The sequence below is a fragment of the Ceratotherium simum genome, chromosome 22, assembly GCF_057802395.1.
Source record: "Ceratotherium simum simum isolate JZ-2026a chromosome 22, ASM5780239v1, whole genome shotgun sequence".
NCBI lineage: Eukaryota > Metazoa > Chordata > Mammalia > Perissodactyla > Rhinocerotidae > Ceratotherium > Ceratotherium simum.
The window spans coordinates 21,909,296-21,924,985 of NC_141921.1; the positions used below are offsets into that span (position 1 = coordinate 21,909,296).

The 15,690-nt window shown below is 54.4% G+C and overlaps 1 protein-coding gene across 1 annotated transcript in view; it reads left to right on the plus strand.

The window, feature by feature from the left end:
• GRIK3 (glutamate ionotropic receptor kainate type subunit 3) overlaps window positions 1-15,690 on the plus strand; it is a 218,980-nt gene that overhangs the window by 165,426 nt on the left and 37,864 nt on the right. The window contains exons 8-10 of the mRNA XM_087446265.1: window positions 2,636-2,743; window positions 6,088-6,201; window positions 14,497-14,700. Coding sequence (XP_087302391.1) covers window positions 2,636-2,743; window positions 6,088-6,201; window positions 14,497-14,700 — 426 coding nt within the window. The remainder of the gene's footprint in view (window positions 1-2,635; window positions 2,744-6,087; window positions 6,202-14,496; window positions 14,701-15,690) is intronic.

A 15,690-nucleotide genomic window follows, 5' to 3' on the forward strand; every position in this document is an offset into this window, starting at 1 on the left:
GTGGTCTTCACCTTCTCTGATGCCTCTTTTAATCTCCGTCCCCAAACCCCGCCTCCAGCTCCTTGGGCTCCCTCAATCTCTCCACTTGACTTGGGCACCATGACCCCAAGCTCTTCAGCTCTGCTCCTGCAGAGAGGGCTCTGCCCTGCACCGCCATCACTTGGGACCTGCATAGCTCAGTCCCTCTTTGAGCCTCAGTGTCCATGACTGTAAGATGGGGGTAATGATGACACCCACCTGGCAGGATTGTGATGAAAACTATGTGAGCTCATGTAGGGAAGCTTAGCCCTCTGTGACAGGGTTCCTATGAGGCCTTGGGCCTTGGCCCACATGACCGCCCCTCTCCCGCAGCCAAGGGCCAGCCCTGGTCCAAGGAAGCTCCCTGGAGGGAAGCAACAGAGGAGAAATAATAGTGTATACCACTTAGGAGGGATTGTATATGCCAGGCCCTGTGCTGAGCCTTTATACACCTTTATAACCCCTGTGGAGTAGGTGATTTTCCCCTTCCTGACACTCAGAGAGGTTACACCCCTTGTGCAAAAGTCCACCTTCTATCCCCTTTTCTTTTTTTTTTTTGTGAGGAAGATCAGCCCTGAGCTAACATCCATGCTAATCCTCCTCTTTTTTGCTGAGGAAGACCAGCTCTGAGCTAACATCTATTGCCAATCCTCCTCATTTTTTTTTTCTTTTTTGTTCCCCCCAAAGCCCCCAGTAGATAGCTGTACGTCATAGTTGCACATCCTTCTAGTTTCTGTATGTGGGACGCGGCCTCAGCATGGCCGGAGAAGCGGTGCGTCGGTGCGTGCCCGGGATCCGAACCCGGGCCGCCAGTAGCGGAGCGCACGTACTTCACTGCTAAGCCACGGGGCCGGCCCTATCCCCTTTTCTTTTACAGCCTCCCAGGCGCTGCCCCTCCGCCTGAGCTAGTGTAGCCATTTGCCTGTCGACACATTGATCCGGAAGCCTTTACAGGGCCTTTGAGCTGCCCAAGTGCTTGGTGATCCCCGAGGGTTTTAGTTTGGGATCTACAGATAGGCCTCCAGGGATCTGTGAACTTGTGTGTCACATTGTGAGTGTAAGCGGGGTGGTGCCGGAGACATTCTCTCAGGGGGAGGCCGGAAGCCTTCTTCAGAACCTGCAAGGGACCATGGCCCCAGGGGAATTAGGAACCCCATGTGGCAAAGCAAGGACTCCGATACGATATTCCAACCCACGTGCTCTGCACCGTCTCCCCCACCGTCTCTGGTCCAGTCGGCTGTGTGAGCCCCCAGCCTTCCTAGGTCCCCCAGGACTCCAGGATGTGTGGGTCTGTTCTTCTCCCAGACACAGAGAGCCCTGGCTCTCGGGCGTTTTCCTGTGTGCGGCTGCCTGCTAACTCTGAGGAGGCGGGAGAGGAGGGCAGCGCTGTAGCCTGAGGGGCGGGGTCCTGGGACCGAGCTCCAGTTTGGCTCTGCCTCATTTACTCTGAACTTGGGGACCCCCTCCGGACCTCCTTCCTCCTCTGTCAAGTGGGGACCATGACCTTTGCCAGGCCCACCTCCTGGGGCCACTGTGGAGGTTGTGTGACATGAGCAGGCAGGAAGTAGAGCGAACGCTCTGGGCCCACAGAGGAGAGATATCTAGAACAGGAATTGACAAACTTTTTCTGTAAAGGGCCAGAGAGTAAATGTTTGGGGCTTTGCAGGCTAGACTGTCTCTGTGGCAACCATTGAACTCCCCAGTTGCAGCACAGAAGCAGCTGAAGACGATACGTAAACACACGTAGGCCTGGCTGTGAGCTAATAAACTGTTTCCAAAATCAGGCAGCGGGCCCATTTGGGCCGCCAGTCATAGTTTGCCAACCTCTGACCTAGAAGATGGGGTCCTGTACCTTCTCTGACCCCTGCCTGCCTCTCTCTGTGTTCACGATGCTAATGACAATAAAAAACAACAAAAGCTACTCCTTATTCAGGGCTCAGGTTGTACCAGGCACGGTTCTAAGTATTTTACAAGACTTGGCTCATTTCACCCTCATAGCATTTTTATAAGATGGGTGCTATTATTAGTTCCATTTTATAGATGAGGAAACTGAGGCAGCAATGTTAAATGAAATCCCCAAGGTCACGTGGCTAACTGTGGTTGAACCGGCAATCTGACCCGAGTTCTTAACCATGACAGGTGCAGAGCTGGGTCTGGGGCTGGTGGCGTGACCCTCTGTATCTCCCCTGGCTGTCTGGGGGCTACCCCAAGGGTCTGGCTTTCCAGCCAGGGCCGGCTTGCCCTCTTGTCTTTCTGCCCCTCGGCAGGTCTCGCCTGCCCCGGCTCTGCCCGCCCGCCTCCTTGCCCCTCTCTGGGGACCTGACCTGGCTCCTCCTTCTCATGGCTTTGAGGCGGGGGCTCATTTGAGCACATCCGAGATCGATGTTGTACACAAGAAGGTGCAAGTGTAAAGCTGGCTAAAGAGCATAATAGAATTTATGGAAATCGCTGGCTCACACCACAGCCCAGGCAATGATGGAGGTGATTATTAATTAATCATGGTCTTGGGGGAACAGTATCAGTGCAAGGAGTAATTAAAATGAAGCATTGTACAGTTGTACCGAATGATGATTTATGAGCCCGAGGAATTGTCGCTCTGCCCTCTTTCCTCCGGCAGGCTCAATGGGAAGGATTAACTGGACGGATTGTTTTCAACAAAACCAGTGGCTTACGGACGGATTTCGATCTGGACATCATCAGCCTGAAGGAGGATGGCCTGGAGAAGGTGCGTGGGCTCCAGAGCGGGAACTCAGGCAGAGGAGCAGGGGCCCCCTAAGTTCGCTACAACAGACCCCAGGTGAAGGCCCAGAGGGAGGGGGCAAGCCCCAATCCAGCTGCCCCCTTGGGGCTCGACATGATCCAGTGTGGCCTGTGCCTTAGCCCTTCAGACAACTCGAACCCCTGGCCAGAATGGAGGGCACAGAACCAGTGGCCTGGCCAGGGTAGACTCCCAAACTATTACCCGGCAAGCAACGGCCATCAGGGATGCTTAGCTGGGAAAAGAAATGAAAGGCTCTTGGGGCAGACAGACTGTAAGTCCCTGCAGGGCTGTCATGGGGCAGAGGGACAGACATGTCCTTGGGTCAGAGAAATTTTCTAATGACCAGGGGGTCTCTGCTGGGGGCATAGTGAGCTCATTGTCACTGGAGGCATTTAAGCAAAGTTGGAACAAAGTGATTGCTTGTCTGGGAGGCTGGAGGGGACTCTTACCATTGGAGAGAAGTTGAAGCACGTGGATTCTGAACTTCCCACTCTGGGCTTCTGTGATTCCAGGGAGTTTGGACGAAGAGAGCAGGCCCGCCTGGGTCTGGGGCCTCCCCCCTGGCTTCCATAGAAATGTTTGTACTGAGGCTGGTTATGATCCCTGGGAACCTTCAGCATATTCTATCAAAGTCAGACTGCTGGGCTGAGAAGGAGGATTTAACATTAGCCCCCAGTTCTCAGCGTCCCCTGGGACCTCAGAGCGGGAGGCTCAGCCACACCCTCTGCCACAGCAGGCTGGTCCCTGGGAGACACCAGAGCACCTCTCCAACCCTGGTAGTGGGGCGTATGAAATGCAGGGAGCAGAGGCCAGGAAGTGGAGGGGCCAGCTCTGATGGCTATGGGCCTTCAGGAGTCTTTGATTCCTCTCCTCCCCCTCCCCACTGGTTCAGGCCTCCTCCTTGGATTATTTTAGCACCCCTGCCTGGCCTCCCACCTCCACTCCTGAGCCCTCCAGCCACCCCTAGCCTGCACATAGATGAAGCTTCCCAAAGCAGAGCTCTCCCCTGCTCTGAAACTGCCCATGGCTCCCCAATGCCGAGTCATTAGCTTCAGCCGTTCACCCCAGCCATTAAGGGTCTCCAAGAAATGCCCCACTTGCCTCTCCAAGCCTAGTCTCTGCTGCCCCCCGTGGCCCAGTCACACTCCCTTCCCCTGCACCTCTGGGTCTTTGCCCACACGATCGCCCTGTTGCAGGAGTAGCCTCTGTCTCCTTGGTTCATTCCCGCAGGCACGGCCCTGGCTCTGCCTGGGTTGCATCTGGTGGCCAAGGTTACTCCATTCACTCCTGAGTTTCCCACAGACTCATGGGGCCACCGTGCTGGGGAGGGGCGGCCGGGGAAACCTCACCATTCCTCTGCAACTCATTCATCTGCATGGTCCCTTCAGGACAGGTGCTGTGGCCTCTGCTCCTAAGATCTTCGAGGCCAGTTGGTGGAACCCCATACAGACTATATGAGTTCTCATCAAGCAGTCTTCCTGCTTCTGCTTAAACCCCTCAGTGCTGGGGCACTCCCTCCCTCCTCTGGCGTACTACTGAAATCGTTTTCACTCAAGTAGTCTCACTTTTGCTCCTCAGCTATCCATCTCTGGGGATAACCTAAAATTCTGAGGATGGCAATGAAATGGCACGTGTGCCACCACTTCCCGCTCCCATGCCCATAGCAGGCATCAGTAACTGATCATTAGAGCACTCTTTCTGTCTCAACCCACCCGCAGCATCCTTCTCCCAATAGCCCTCCCGGCAACTGGTACATATTGACCATAGCTAGTACTCAAGAAAAGCTCTTTACTACACCCGGACAGAGGCTGACCTGCAGAGGCGCCCGCAGAGGCTCCTGGCTGCAGCACCCAGCCTGTGGGCAGGGAGCCTCTGCAGGCTGGACCCTCCTCAGTGCTAACTGTTCTCATGGCCCACCGCTCCTGGTGTCCAGCAGGGCATGCCGTCGGAGCTCAGTAGACGCTTGCTGGGGCAGGGGCTCCTGCTGTTCATTTGGCCTTCAGACAGAGGTTTGCGGAGCGCCTCCTGTGCCCAGGCGTGCTGCTAGGGACCCTCGTACAGAGCTCGGCCCACTTGAGAGAAGAGCCTCTTTGTCTGCTTGTCTCCTCTCCTCTTGGCTCTGGGGGGTCTGCATAGACCCTGCCTGGGGAGGGTGTGAGCCCCCACGCACAGCCACTCTGCCTCTCCTGTCATCACTTCTGTTTGCTAAGCTGGGTCATAGCTGATCCAGCCAGCTCCAGCCGGTGGCTTTGGGAGGATTAAGGCAGAATTACCCGAGCATAATTACATGTCTCTCTGCTATCTGCTTTGCACAGCTCTCTTAATGGGATGTTTGCAAATGGCCTCTTGTTTAATTGATTAGGTGTCCCGAGTGCCCCCCCAACTGGGCCAAGGACAGAGTGGGCGTGCCGAGCCTTCCTCGAGAGAGAGGAGCTGAGATGGGGGCAAAGCTGGACATAGTTGGGTCCAAAAGGACCTTCCAGAGGCCCAGGGCTTTAGCGCAGTTTGTGAACTTGATCTTCCCTTGCATCCCTCCGGCCTCAGGCCTGGTTTCAACAAGGGCACTGTGGGGACAGAGATTATGCCACCTCAGCCGGGGTATCTGCCAACTTTGGAAGTAAAACCACGAAGCAAACTGCCTTCAAATCCAGCAGCATCCCAGACTCCAATAGAACTCTGTTCCACTCCCCGCCCAAAACAGCTACAAAGAGCAGCCTCCTGCCCATCCTGCCTTCCTGCACATGACACCTCGTCCGTTTACCCACTCATTCCACAAATGCTTAGTGAATCTCCCTTGCTCCAGGCCCTGTCTGGGGCTCTGGGGGGCGTCTGGGTCCAGAGCTGGCACTGGCACTGAGACCTGGTGAGTGAGCAGCTGGGGGTCCAGGGTCTTCCCCAGGAGGTGGGAGGCCCACCAGGCTCGGAGCGACTCTGTCCCAGGGCAGGACCTGGCTTTGACCCGGGACCCCTGACTTCCTCATGGCACCTGCTGCACCCCACACGGGCTCCCACTGAGGTCCCCGGGACTGTCTGTACTCCGTTCATCTTCTCCCTCCACATTGTCCCTTCAAGCTGTGATGGGTTTGTCAGCAAGGGAGAGGAGGCAGAATTCAGAAGACTTGACCCCTTGGGGCCCTCCTCCTGGAAGGAAGGTGGCAGCGGGGTTGTCAGAAAGGTTCGCTCAAAACATGTTAGCAACGATGATGATGCTCATGAAGAATGAACGAGACAATGGGCTTGTTGGTGTGGAGAAAGGATGGAGAGACTGAGGACTTAGCCTCCTGTTCTCCGTCTGTCTGTCCATCCAGGTTGGAGTGTGGAGTCCTGCCGAGGGGCTCAACATCACGGAGGTCGCCAAAGGCCGAGGCCCTAACGTCACCGACTCTCTGACAAACAGGTCACTAATTGTCACCACAGTGCTGGTAAGAGCCTACAGCCCCGCAGGAGGGACTATCTGACCTGGGGGCGGGCTGGCCATCAAGGCTGGAAAGACCCCTCTGTCGCCCCACCCAGCATAGACTGGACACCTCTTAGAGGCTGCTGGGAGGCTGGAAGACGGGGGAGATGGAGATGCAGGAAGGTGGAAACATTTAGGGTCCCTCAGAAAGCCCTCGGAGAGCAGCTCTACTCATGAGCACAGGCCAGAGACCCCAGGGGGTGACTGAGCCGCCTCTTCCCAAAAGCAGAGCGGGCCTGAGACCCCCGCTTGGCCAGCCCTTCTGCAGCAGCCTGTGTGTTTGCATCTGACCCCCACCCACCCCTGAGCCCCTGAGGCCTGAGTAGGAACCATGAGGGGGCAGCAGGAAGGAGGGTTAACCTGCCCTCTGCGCCAGGACTCAGGGGCCACCTCCTCCACCTCAGTTCCTAGGGAAAAGGCCGTCCCACTGGTCCCCCCAGCTGTGGTGCATGCTGTGGCCACACCTGGAGCGCCCGGCGGGGGCTGGGAGCCCACACATGCCACACCGCACAGTGTCCCGTCCCGAGGGCTCTCGGCCACGGCCACTCTCCCTGCCACCCTCTCTGCATTCCCCAGGGCTGTGTAGTGCCTGCTTCTTCCGAACATTTCAACCCAGGAGTGGCTCTTGGGGTCTCCCAGGCTTTCTGCACCTTGGAACTCAGGGTGGGCAAGAGGACACACCCAGGCCGCTGCCCTCCTTGACTGACAGAACTGTGCCTGCTCTACGTGCGCCACCCCCTCCAGGAAGGCCTCCAGGGTGTCTGGAGGCTCAGCACCAACCTCTGGAGATACAGCACTGCTCTTGGGGGCCTAAGCTGGGCCATATTTGGGGGAGACAGCCTGGTGGATTTTGACCAAAGACCCTTTGAGGACAATTCTGGCCCTGGTCAGCTTTTCCTTAAAATAAAGCCAATATGTTTGTAAGGATCACGGGCTGAGGTCATTCTCCACAAAAAAAGGGAACTCAACCCGGTTTGGAGCCGCAGATAAAGTAAGGCTGCCACAGATGGAACCTGGGAGCAGGGCTGGACACCCCGCGCTGAGCCTTCCACGGCACTCGGGGCGGCCCCGCCTGCCGCCTCACCAGAGGCAGCTCAGCCAGGCCCTACTGGACGGTCCTAGGTCCTCCTTCTAGTGTGATTCACCCTGTACATGCTCCGTGGCTGGGTGGTAGACACCACGGAGCAGAGGGATGTGATAGTTAAACCCCATTCTTCCAGGAACCCCAGGGAGCAGCAGACGCCAGGGGCACCATGGGCTTCTAGGGAGCAGTTGTAGCCTGTGGGTCTCATCCCCAGTCCCCAGGGCTGTGACTGTTGAGAGGATCCGATAAAGGCGATGGAGACCTAATGGTGGCTCTGGACCCACTGTTGAAGGAGCCAGAACGAGAGGGCTGGGGAGACACCTGCGTCCCTCATTTGGGGTGAAACCCCCACTGGCATCTTCCTGACAACCATACATCCTGCCTGCTTTTATTGATAAACTTTTTGTTAACTAAAAAAATATAAAAATCAGGCTGCTAAAACCAAAAAGTCGAATGTTCTCGTCAGGAACAGGCAAAAAATCGTAAAGAAAAAAATCTAAAAGATTAAAAAGAAACAAATAAAAACAGCAAAGGGATTCGAGTGAAGACTGATGAGCAATTAAAGGATAATTGATGTGGATAAAAATAGACAAGATAAAAAGGAGAGTTGTAAGAGAACAAAATAAAAAGGTTAAAAGGAGAATAATAAAGAGAAAAACGAAAATAAGGAATGAGATAAAAGGAAAGCCATCAAGAAAGATGAAAAATTAAAATAAATAATTAACAGCTCCGGCTAGACAAGGTGAAAAATGTAAAACCAAAATGTCAGAAAGCAAAAGGATAAAAGTGTGACAAAGCTAAAATATAAAAGGTTAAAAATAAAATAATAAAAAGGTGGTGAAAGATTAAAAGCAGAGCTGCATAAAATGTGAGATATAAATAAAACACTTTTCACAAGACTAGATTAAAAAAAGGTAAAACCAGTGTGCTTTCAGAGATTAGGAGGAGAGATGATTAAATGAGCTGAGATGATTCAGCCGCAAAACAATACTCTTACAGTAAGAGGCGAGGTAAAGGTAATATGCCAGAAGGATGCAAAATACACACACCTTGAAAGAGCACAGGGTTAAATTTTATTAAAACGGCAGCAGCCTGATTTCAAGGGCGTAAGACCCTTCTGCAAAGGCATGAGGGATTTTTCTACACCAGCAGAGGCAGAATCTGGCAGACATCCATGCTCTTCTCGAAGCTTCTTGGTCAATACTCGCAGCTTCTTGCAAAGGTCCCCACCTGCTACGCTCGGTTGCTCACCGGAGGTCCTGCTTGCTGGCGCTCAGGCGCCCCGAGGATAGGGAAGGGGAAAAGCCCCTCCTGGCCCGTAGCCTGGACATGGCTCCATCTGTTCCACCGCCCCTCATCCGGGAAACATGAGCCCAGCAGCAATTTGGGACATGCAGTGTGACCAGGACACAGGGCAAGAGCGTGTGATGGTTAAGAGTACAGACCTTTGGGCTTGAGTCCTGGATTTCCTGTTCACTAACTGTAGGAACCTGGAAAATTGCTTAACTGCTCGATGCCTCAGTTTCCCCATCTGAAAAAGAGAGGTGATAATAATGGTACCTACTTCATAGACTTGAGAGGATGATTAATAAATATAAATAGCCCAGAGTGCGTGCTGTCTAATAGCTGCTATTGTCATTATTATTGTTGGTTACAAATCCAGTCCCCAGTAAGCTCGGGTTTCATACAGTAGGCAGAGGGAGAGTTCTAGAGAAAGTCCCTGCTTCCACCCACAAGAAGAGCCCTGAAATTCACCGAAGATTGACTCCTGACCATGGTCACAGAGGTTATCTCTAGCACAGGGTGCGTTATAAACTTTGAACTTGTATTTGAGTGTCTTTCAGGCCTGGTGGGCATTCCCTGGCTCACCACAGACCCCACCACTCCCTATTGTTTACATTTGGCTGCTACTGTTATGGGTTTCCCCATATGCTGGCCTGGGAAAGCATTAAGGTTTGTGACCTCCTGAGCCCTTCAGAGCTCTAGTCTCCTACTGATACATTAAACTCCACATCCCAACCACCACCATCTCATCCCTTGCCTTGGCCAAGGTCTGAGCTCCTGGCCCTGACATCATGATAATCTCCTACTCCTGGACCCCTTTGCCTTGACCTCTGATATAGCTGCTGACCCACTTGAAGGTCCCACTGAATATCTTAACCCCATTACGCAGTATCAGATACTCGCATGGTCTGGTGGTGACACATGATTTGGCTCTCTCTACCCCCACTGCCCAGAAATCATAGAGGGTTGAGTCTGCTTCTCCCTGTGGGGCAGTGATAGAAGCCCAGTCTTTCTTGGAGACAGAGGAATGGAGGGGATGACCTCTGGAGCATCCCTGATACGGACAGAGGATGTGACACACAGCCTTTACACTGGCCTCCAAGAAACTCTCTGCATCCAGCTGAAAATGTCTTCGGGGTCTACTGAGAGAGAGAGAGATGCCCACTCCCACACGAGGACAGGCCTAGAGCCACTGGAAAACCTAGAGCTGGTCCAGACACTCAAGGGAATGTGGCCGAAAGTGGTCTGCATGTCCCAGAGCCCTGGGGGGTGCTCTCAGGCTGGGGCTCTTTGGGACAGCTGCACCAGTTGTGGGGAGTGGCCCAGCCTGACCCAGCCCCGCTGCTCCTGCTGAAAACCCAGCCCCATGCTTGGCAGCCTGAAAGCAGGGCCAGCACCTCCCGCTGAGAGCACTGGCCCTTGCCTGTCTGCAAGTGTGTTGTCAGGGCAACAGTGCTTTGAGTGACAGGCAGGTACCAAGACAGGAATGCAGGAACATCCGACTGCTTTGCCCTGGAGAGCAGGGCTGGACCGAGACCCCGAGGAAAGGCGTTTCTTCTCCTCTTGCCTTTTCCTGGACTCTGGATGTGGCAGAGAGCACAGAGATGTGTGGCCTGCCCCCAAGCCCCCTCCGCTTCTCTCCTATCCTGAACCTCGGGGTTAGGTGCTAAGGGCGCCTTACCCTGGACACACAGAGGGCCAGAGCATGGATCCCCCACCCACCCCTCAGAGCCGCAGGAGGCCTTCCCCATTCCTGAGGCTGAAACAGCAGCAGCAAGAGGCTGGAAGCCTGCCCTCCCCGCCCTCCCCCTGCCTGGCCTCAGCCTCTGTCAGGTTCCACTCTTCCATGAGCTCATGAAACATTCATCCGCCCAAACCTCAGCTCACACACCGGGCAAACACACCTGATTCACTCCTGGGGGCCCTGCTTTTGAAGGTTCAGGCTTCTTTTGGCTGCTGAAGTGAGCGGTGGTGTCGGCATGCACGTGGGTACCTGTGTGGGTGTGGGATTGGCTATGCACGGCTGTCTGGATACGCACTGATGGTGTATTTGTGCCGGGTGTGCATCGTGACCCACTTACACTCAACTGCCGGGCGGGCTGGAGCCGTGGCACCCAGCAGCAGGAAAGGGGAAAAGCTAAAAAAGCCAGGCTGGGGACTGGGAGAACCATCCCAGGCTGGGGACCACTCTAGGCCCCACCTGCTGGGAGGGCAGGACCCCTACTGCTCTGTCCTGGTGCTAACCAGCAGAAGCCAAGGCCTTGGGTCCGGGGTCCTTGGCGTCTGTGTCCAAGCAGGGCTAGGCAGACAGAACGTCCGAGAACGTGGTGTATTTGTGCCAGCGGCATTGTGCACACGTGTGCGTGCATGTGTGGGTGGGTGTTGATGCTGCCTAAGTCAGAAGGGGGCTTGGGAACGCAGCTGTTAGGCAGCTCACCCTTGCATCCTTTGCCCAAGACCCCCTCTTCCAACTCCGCAGGGCCTGTCGCCAGGCGAAGCTTAGCACTAGGCCCAGGTTTCACGCTGGTGTAAGCGATCGGAGAGAAACTAGACTAAGAGCCTCGGCAACAGAAAGTCGGAAAAGGTTATTTTTCTGGACCCCTGTTTCCTGTGACTTGTTGAAGAGAAATATTACCCCTGCTCCTACGGCTGTTCTCCCAGAGCGATAGGAGAGCGTGAAGTTATGAAATTGAGGGCACCTTCACTGAGCAATCGATTAGCAGCCGAGAGAGCTTGTGAATTGGCTGTCTGGACATTTCCAGTAATAAATTGTGAAATAGTCCATGAATAAGTAGTTGGCGGAGTTCAGAATTACCCCCTAGGAAATGCTGCAGGTCTAGAGACACATTACGAAGGCGAGCACCATTTTAATGCTCTGGGCTTTGGCTGTTAAATATGTATGCCGTCCGCAAAGCACTTCCCGAAATTAATGGCATTTTACAGCTGCTCCGAAGGCAGCGTATTTATATGGAGATGTATAGATTCTGTGGCTGCGGTGGCTTCACAGATGAAGTGCTAATTTTAGAGGATAGGGCCAGGGAGGGGCCAGAGAGAGGGTCAGGAAGTGAGCTGTCTCGGGGACCTTTCCCGAAATGGTTTTCCGCCTGCCAGCTGTGATTTTTAACCTTTAGTGACATTGGGCATGGTCTCTAGGCTGGAAAGGTCACTGCAGTAACAGGCCACCCAGCACACAGAAAGAAGATGATAATGATATTAATATTAATGATAATAATAATAATAATATTGCAGCTTATATTTGCCAGGCACTGTTGTCAGTGCTTTTCATAGATTGACTCATTTAATCTCCCCAACAATCCTGTAGGGTAGGTCCTATTATTATCCCCGTTTTAAAGAAGAAGGTAGATTTTGCCCAGGGAATCCGTACGTGGCGGATGATTCCCCTGAGAAAGATGCTACCTTCTCTCCAATTCTTCCCTTGAGCTAATGTCAGGGCCACCAGGTGCGGTGGTGCAGTTTGTTCACTGCACAAGAGCAGCTGACCAAACGGATGAGTTGGGATTGAAACCACACCCAGGCCCTGCTCACCAGGCCACATGCCAGGGTTTGGGCAGCACCTTCCCAGAGACTAAGTTGCACCAAGGCGGTGTACACACTAGCCAAAGCCCCCTTTCCTCCAGGTAGCCCCAGCACCTTCCCTGGCCCTTCCCGGACTCCTGTCTCCAACCTTGTGAGCTGCCTACTTGGTTGGCATTGGGGATGGGAGGCGCTGAGATTTAGCATGGAGTCTAGCCGAAGGACCCAGCTTTCCACCCAATTAGACTAAGAAGTGGTTTTCTCCAAATCCCTGGAGAGGCCGGAGACCCTTGGGATGTAGACACTCCCTAGCCCCTTCTCTGCAGCATCTCCTGGGACTGTGAAAATCTGGAGTAAATCAGTCCTGGGTGGGGTGGGATTCGGAGAGGTAGTGTTGCTGGGGAGCCAGAGCCAGAGCCAGAGAGGCAAACCCGCCTGCCGCAGCGAGAGCCTGGCCAGAGGCCACTGGTAGGTTTCTGTGCCGAGGACCTCCCATGAGGGGCTTTGCCAGGGCCTTCCATGCTCACCCCGCTGCAGGGGCCCACGATGTCAAAGGAATGGCCCCACCAGTTGAGAGGATGATGGGAGGCCTCTATAATCAGCTGTATGCCCTTCTTGTGGGCGTGTGGACGTGAGATTCCCAGCACATGTGCATTCCATCAGCTAATGGTTGTCACCCATCTGCTGAAGGCTTGAGACGTTCTGACATGTGGGGGTGCCGAGGCGGCTTTGGGGAAGGTGAAGGCCCAGAAAGAGGCCGAGGAGCTACAGTCAGGAAGGATTGGACCTGAACTCCTTCAGATTGTAGTTCAAGTCCTCTGTAACCTTGGGCAACTCACCGACCTTCTCTGAGCCTCAGTTTCCTCACCTATCAAATAGATAATGGCACCTCTCTTGCAAGCTGTAAGGCTTAATCAAACAGCCTGTGAGAAAGAGTTTAAATCCGTGCCTGGTGCACAGTAGGAACTCAGTAAATGTTGAGTTTGCTGAGAGGTCAGCCTGTCCACCACAGGCTCAGGACAGGGTATGTAAGTGAAGCCGGGTGGATGGAGCCAGCAGGAACATGGACTTGCTGGATTCTGGGACAGTGCTGCGGGCCTGGATTTTGCCACGTCACAGCCCACAGTTCGTCACTCTGTGGATCTCACACTGGACGAGGTCAAGAGCTCCTTTCCGCTGTTTTTCCTGCCTCTTCTCAGTTATTCTTTGCAGGGTTGCCAGGGGTTTGTTTCCGTATGAGAAATCAGACAAAGCCCTTCACTGGCTCCCCATCACCTGCGAGGGAGGGAGCCTGTCCTGACAACTGTCACCTGTGCTCAGGCCCCACAAGCTACCTTCTGAGGACCCCTACCCACCACGGAGTGGCACCCCATGACTCAGGGCCTCTGGCACGGTGAGGTGGTTCAGAGCTCGCACTCTGGGGCCACACTGACCCGAGTTCAGATCCTCTCTGTGCCGGCTGGCTGAGGTCACTCAGGTCCTCTCCTCGTGAATTCACTTTCTGCGTCCATACAATGGATTGTTAGTATCTCCTCCAAAAGGTTGAATTTAAGGTTAAATGAAACCATACTGACTACTCTCTACTGAGCACTCCTGCTCTGCTGGGCTCCGTGCGTGGCCCTCTGCAGGCGCTGTCTCGTTTACTGATCTACCAGTGCCTTGCACATCCACATACCAATGCAAGCTACACGATTATCAAGAATCACTCACCTGGGGACTGAGATCCTTAGAAAGCAAGAAAGGTATCGGGGAGTATATAGATCTCATCTTGTAAACCGGAGCTTGGGGACAAGTCTGGGAAGATACTTGATGAAGGGCCTTCTGCTGCAGTGTGCCCACTCTTGAGCAGACACCAGAATCCCCTGGAGGGCGTCTTCACACAGGGGTTGCTGGGCCCCACCCCAGAGTTCCTGGTTCAGTAGGTCTGGATGGAGCCCGAGAAGGTGCATTTCTGACAAGTTCCCGGGTGATGCTGCTGGTCCAGGCACCACACTTTGAGAATCACTGCCCGGTGTTGATGGTGCGGCAGAGAGAGCATTGGATTTGGAATCAGACAGTCTTGAGTTCAAATCCCTGTTTCCTCACTTACTAGCTCTGTGACCATTAGACAGTTAAATCAATAAATACTTCTTGAGCCCCCACCTCATGCTGGGACTGCCAGTATGTGGCCGTCTGTGAGGCACAAAGTGGGCTCTCAGGAAATGTGCTTTCCCTCTCCTGACTTAGCAGGCCGTTCTGAGCCACCCCGAAGGTGGCGTAGAATACCTTTGCAGAGGACCTGGCCCCAGCTCTCCGGCCTCAGCCTGCCTCTCGCCGCCCACTCTGCCTTTGTCAGCCTTTCTCCCATCTGTCCTGCAGGAGGAGCCCTTTGTCATGTTCCGGAAGTCCGACAGGACCCTGTTCGGGAATGACCGGTTCGAGGGCTACTGCATCGACCTGCTCAAGGAACTGGCCCACATCCTGGGCTTCTCCTACGAGATCCGGCTGGTAGAGGACGGCAAGTACGGGGCGCAGGACGACAAGGGCCAATGGAACGGGATGATCAAGGAGCTCATCGACCACGTAAGTGAGGCGGGAGCCTGGGGAGCTTGGCCAAGTCCTGTGTGCACGTCAGTATGGGGCATCCTGGCAGACAGGGGCCCTGGTGGCAGGGGAGATGGAGACAAAGGCTGTGACCCTAGGCCTGTCTTGCTCATGCACCCCAACTCCCAGAAATTCCCCTCCATACAAGCACACGTGCGCTGGCCCCCATCCAACTCAGAGCTTCTCCTACTGGTGTCTTTGATGAGCTCGCTCTGGAGGAGTCCCTCAGCTCCTCACTGCCTTCCTTCTGCTCCTTTAAGAGCTCCCTAAGGATGCCCCAGCCATGTGTGCGAGGTGCTGGTACAAACCGTTTATGAAACTCTGGGACACAGAGATAGATCTGTCGCTGCCTTGAGTTACTTTGGGTCCAGAGGGGAGCAGGTGGTCCAGGGAGCCGAGGGCTGGGATGAAGGGATGGCGAGCAAGGCTCAGCTGGGAGGTTCTGAGAAGGCAGACTTGTACTCTGCCTGAGATGGGGAGAGGACCCAGGGGAGCAAGAAGCCAAAGCAGGCAGGTGGAGGTTTGGGGAGAGGGAGCAGCTGGTGGGAGGGGCCTGGGGTTTGTGGGACACTGGGAGGAAGCCAGAGAGAAAACAGTCTAGGGAGACCACAGCAGGGGGGAGTCAGGAGGCCCTGGGTTCAAGTCCGGGTTCCTCATTCATTAGCTGTGTTAACAGGGGCAAGTTACTGGGCCTCTCTAAGAGCTTTCCTCTTCTATCCAATGGGTGTTAATTCCTCCTTCCTCAGAGGATTATTGTGACTCTGGACAGGAAGTACTTGGTGCAGGGCACGGCCCACAGCAAGCCCTCAATACGAGGGAGGCTTGTAAGACGTGGTAAGCACACACATAGTAGTTAGGAGCCCAGGCGGCCGTCCAGTAGATCCAGGGTTCAAATTCTGCCTTAACCACCTAGTAGATGTGCCACCGGGTAAGTTCATCAACCTTACTGAGCCTTAATTTCATCACTTC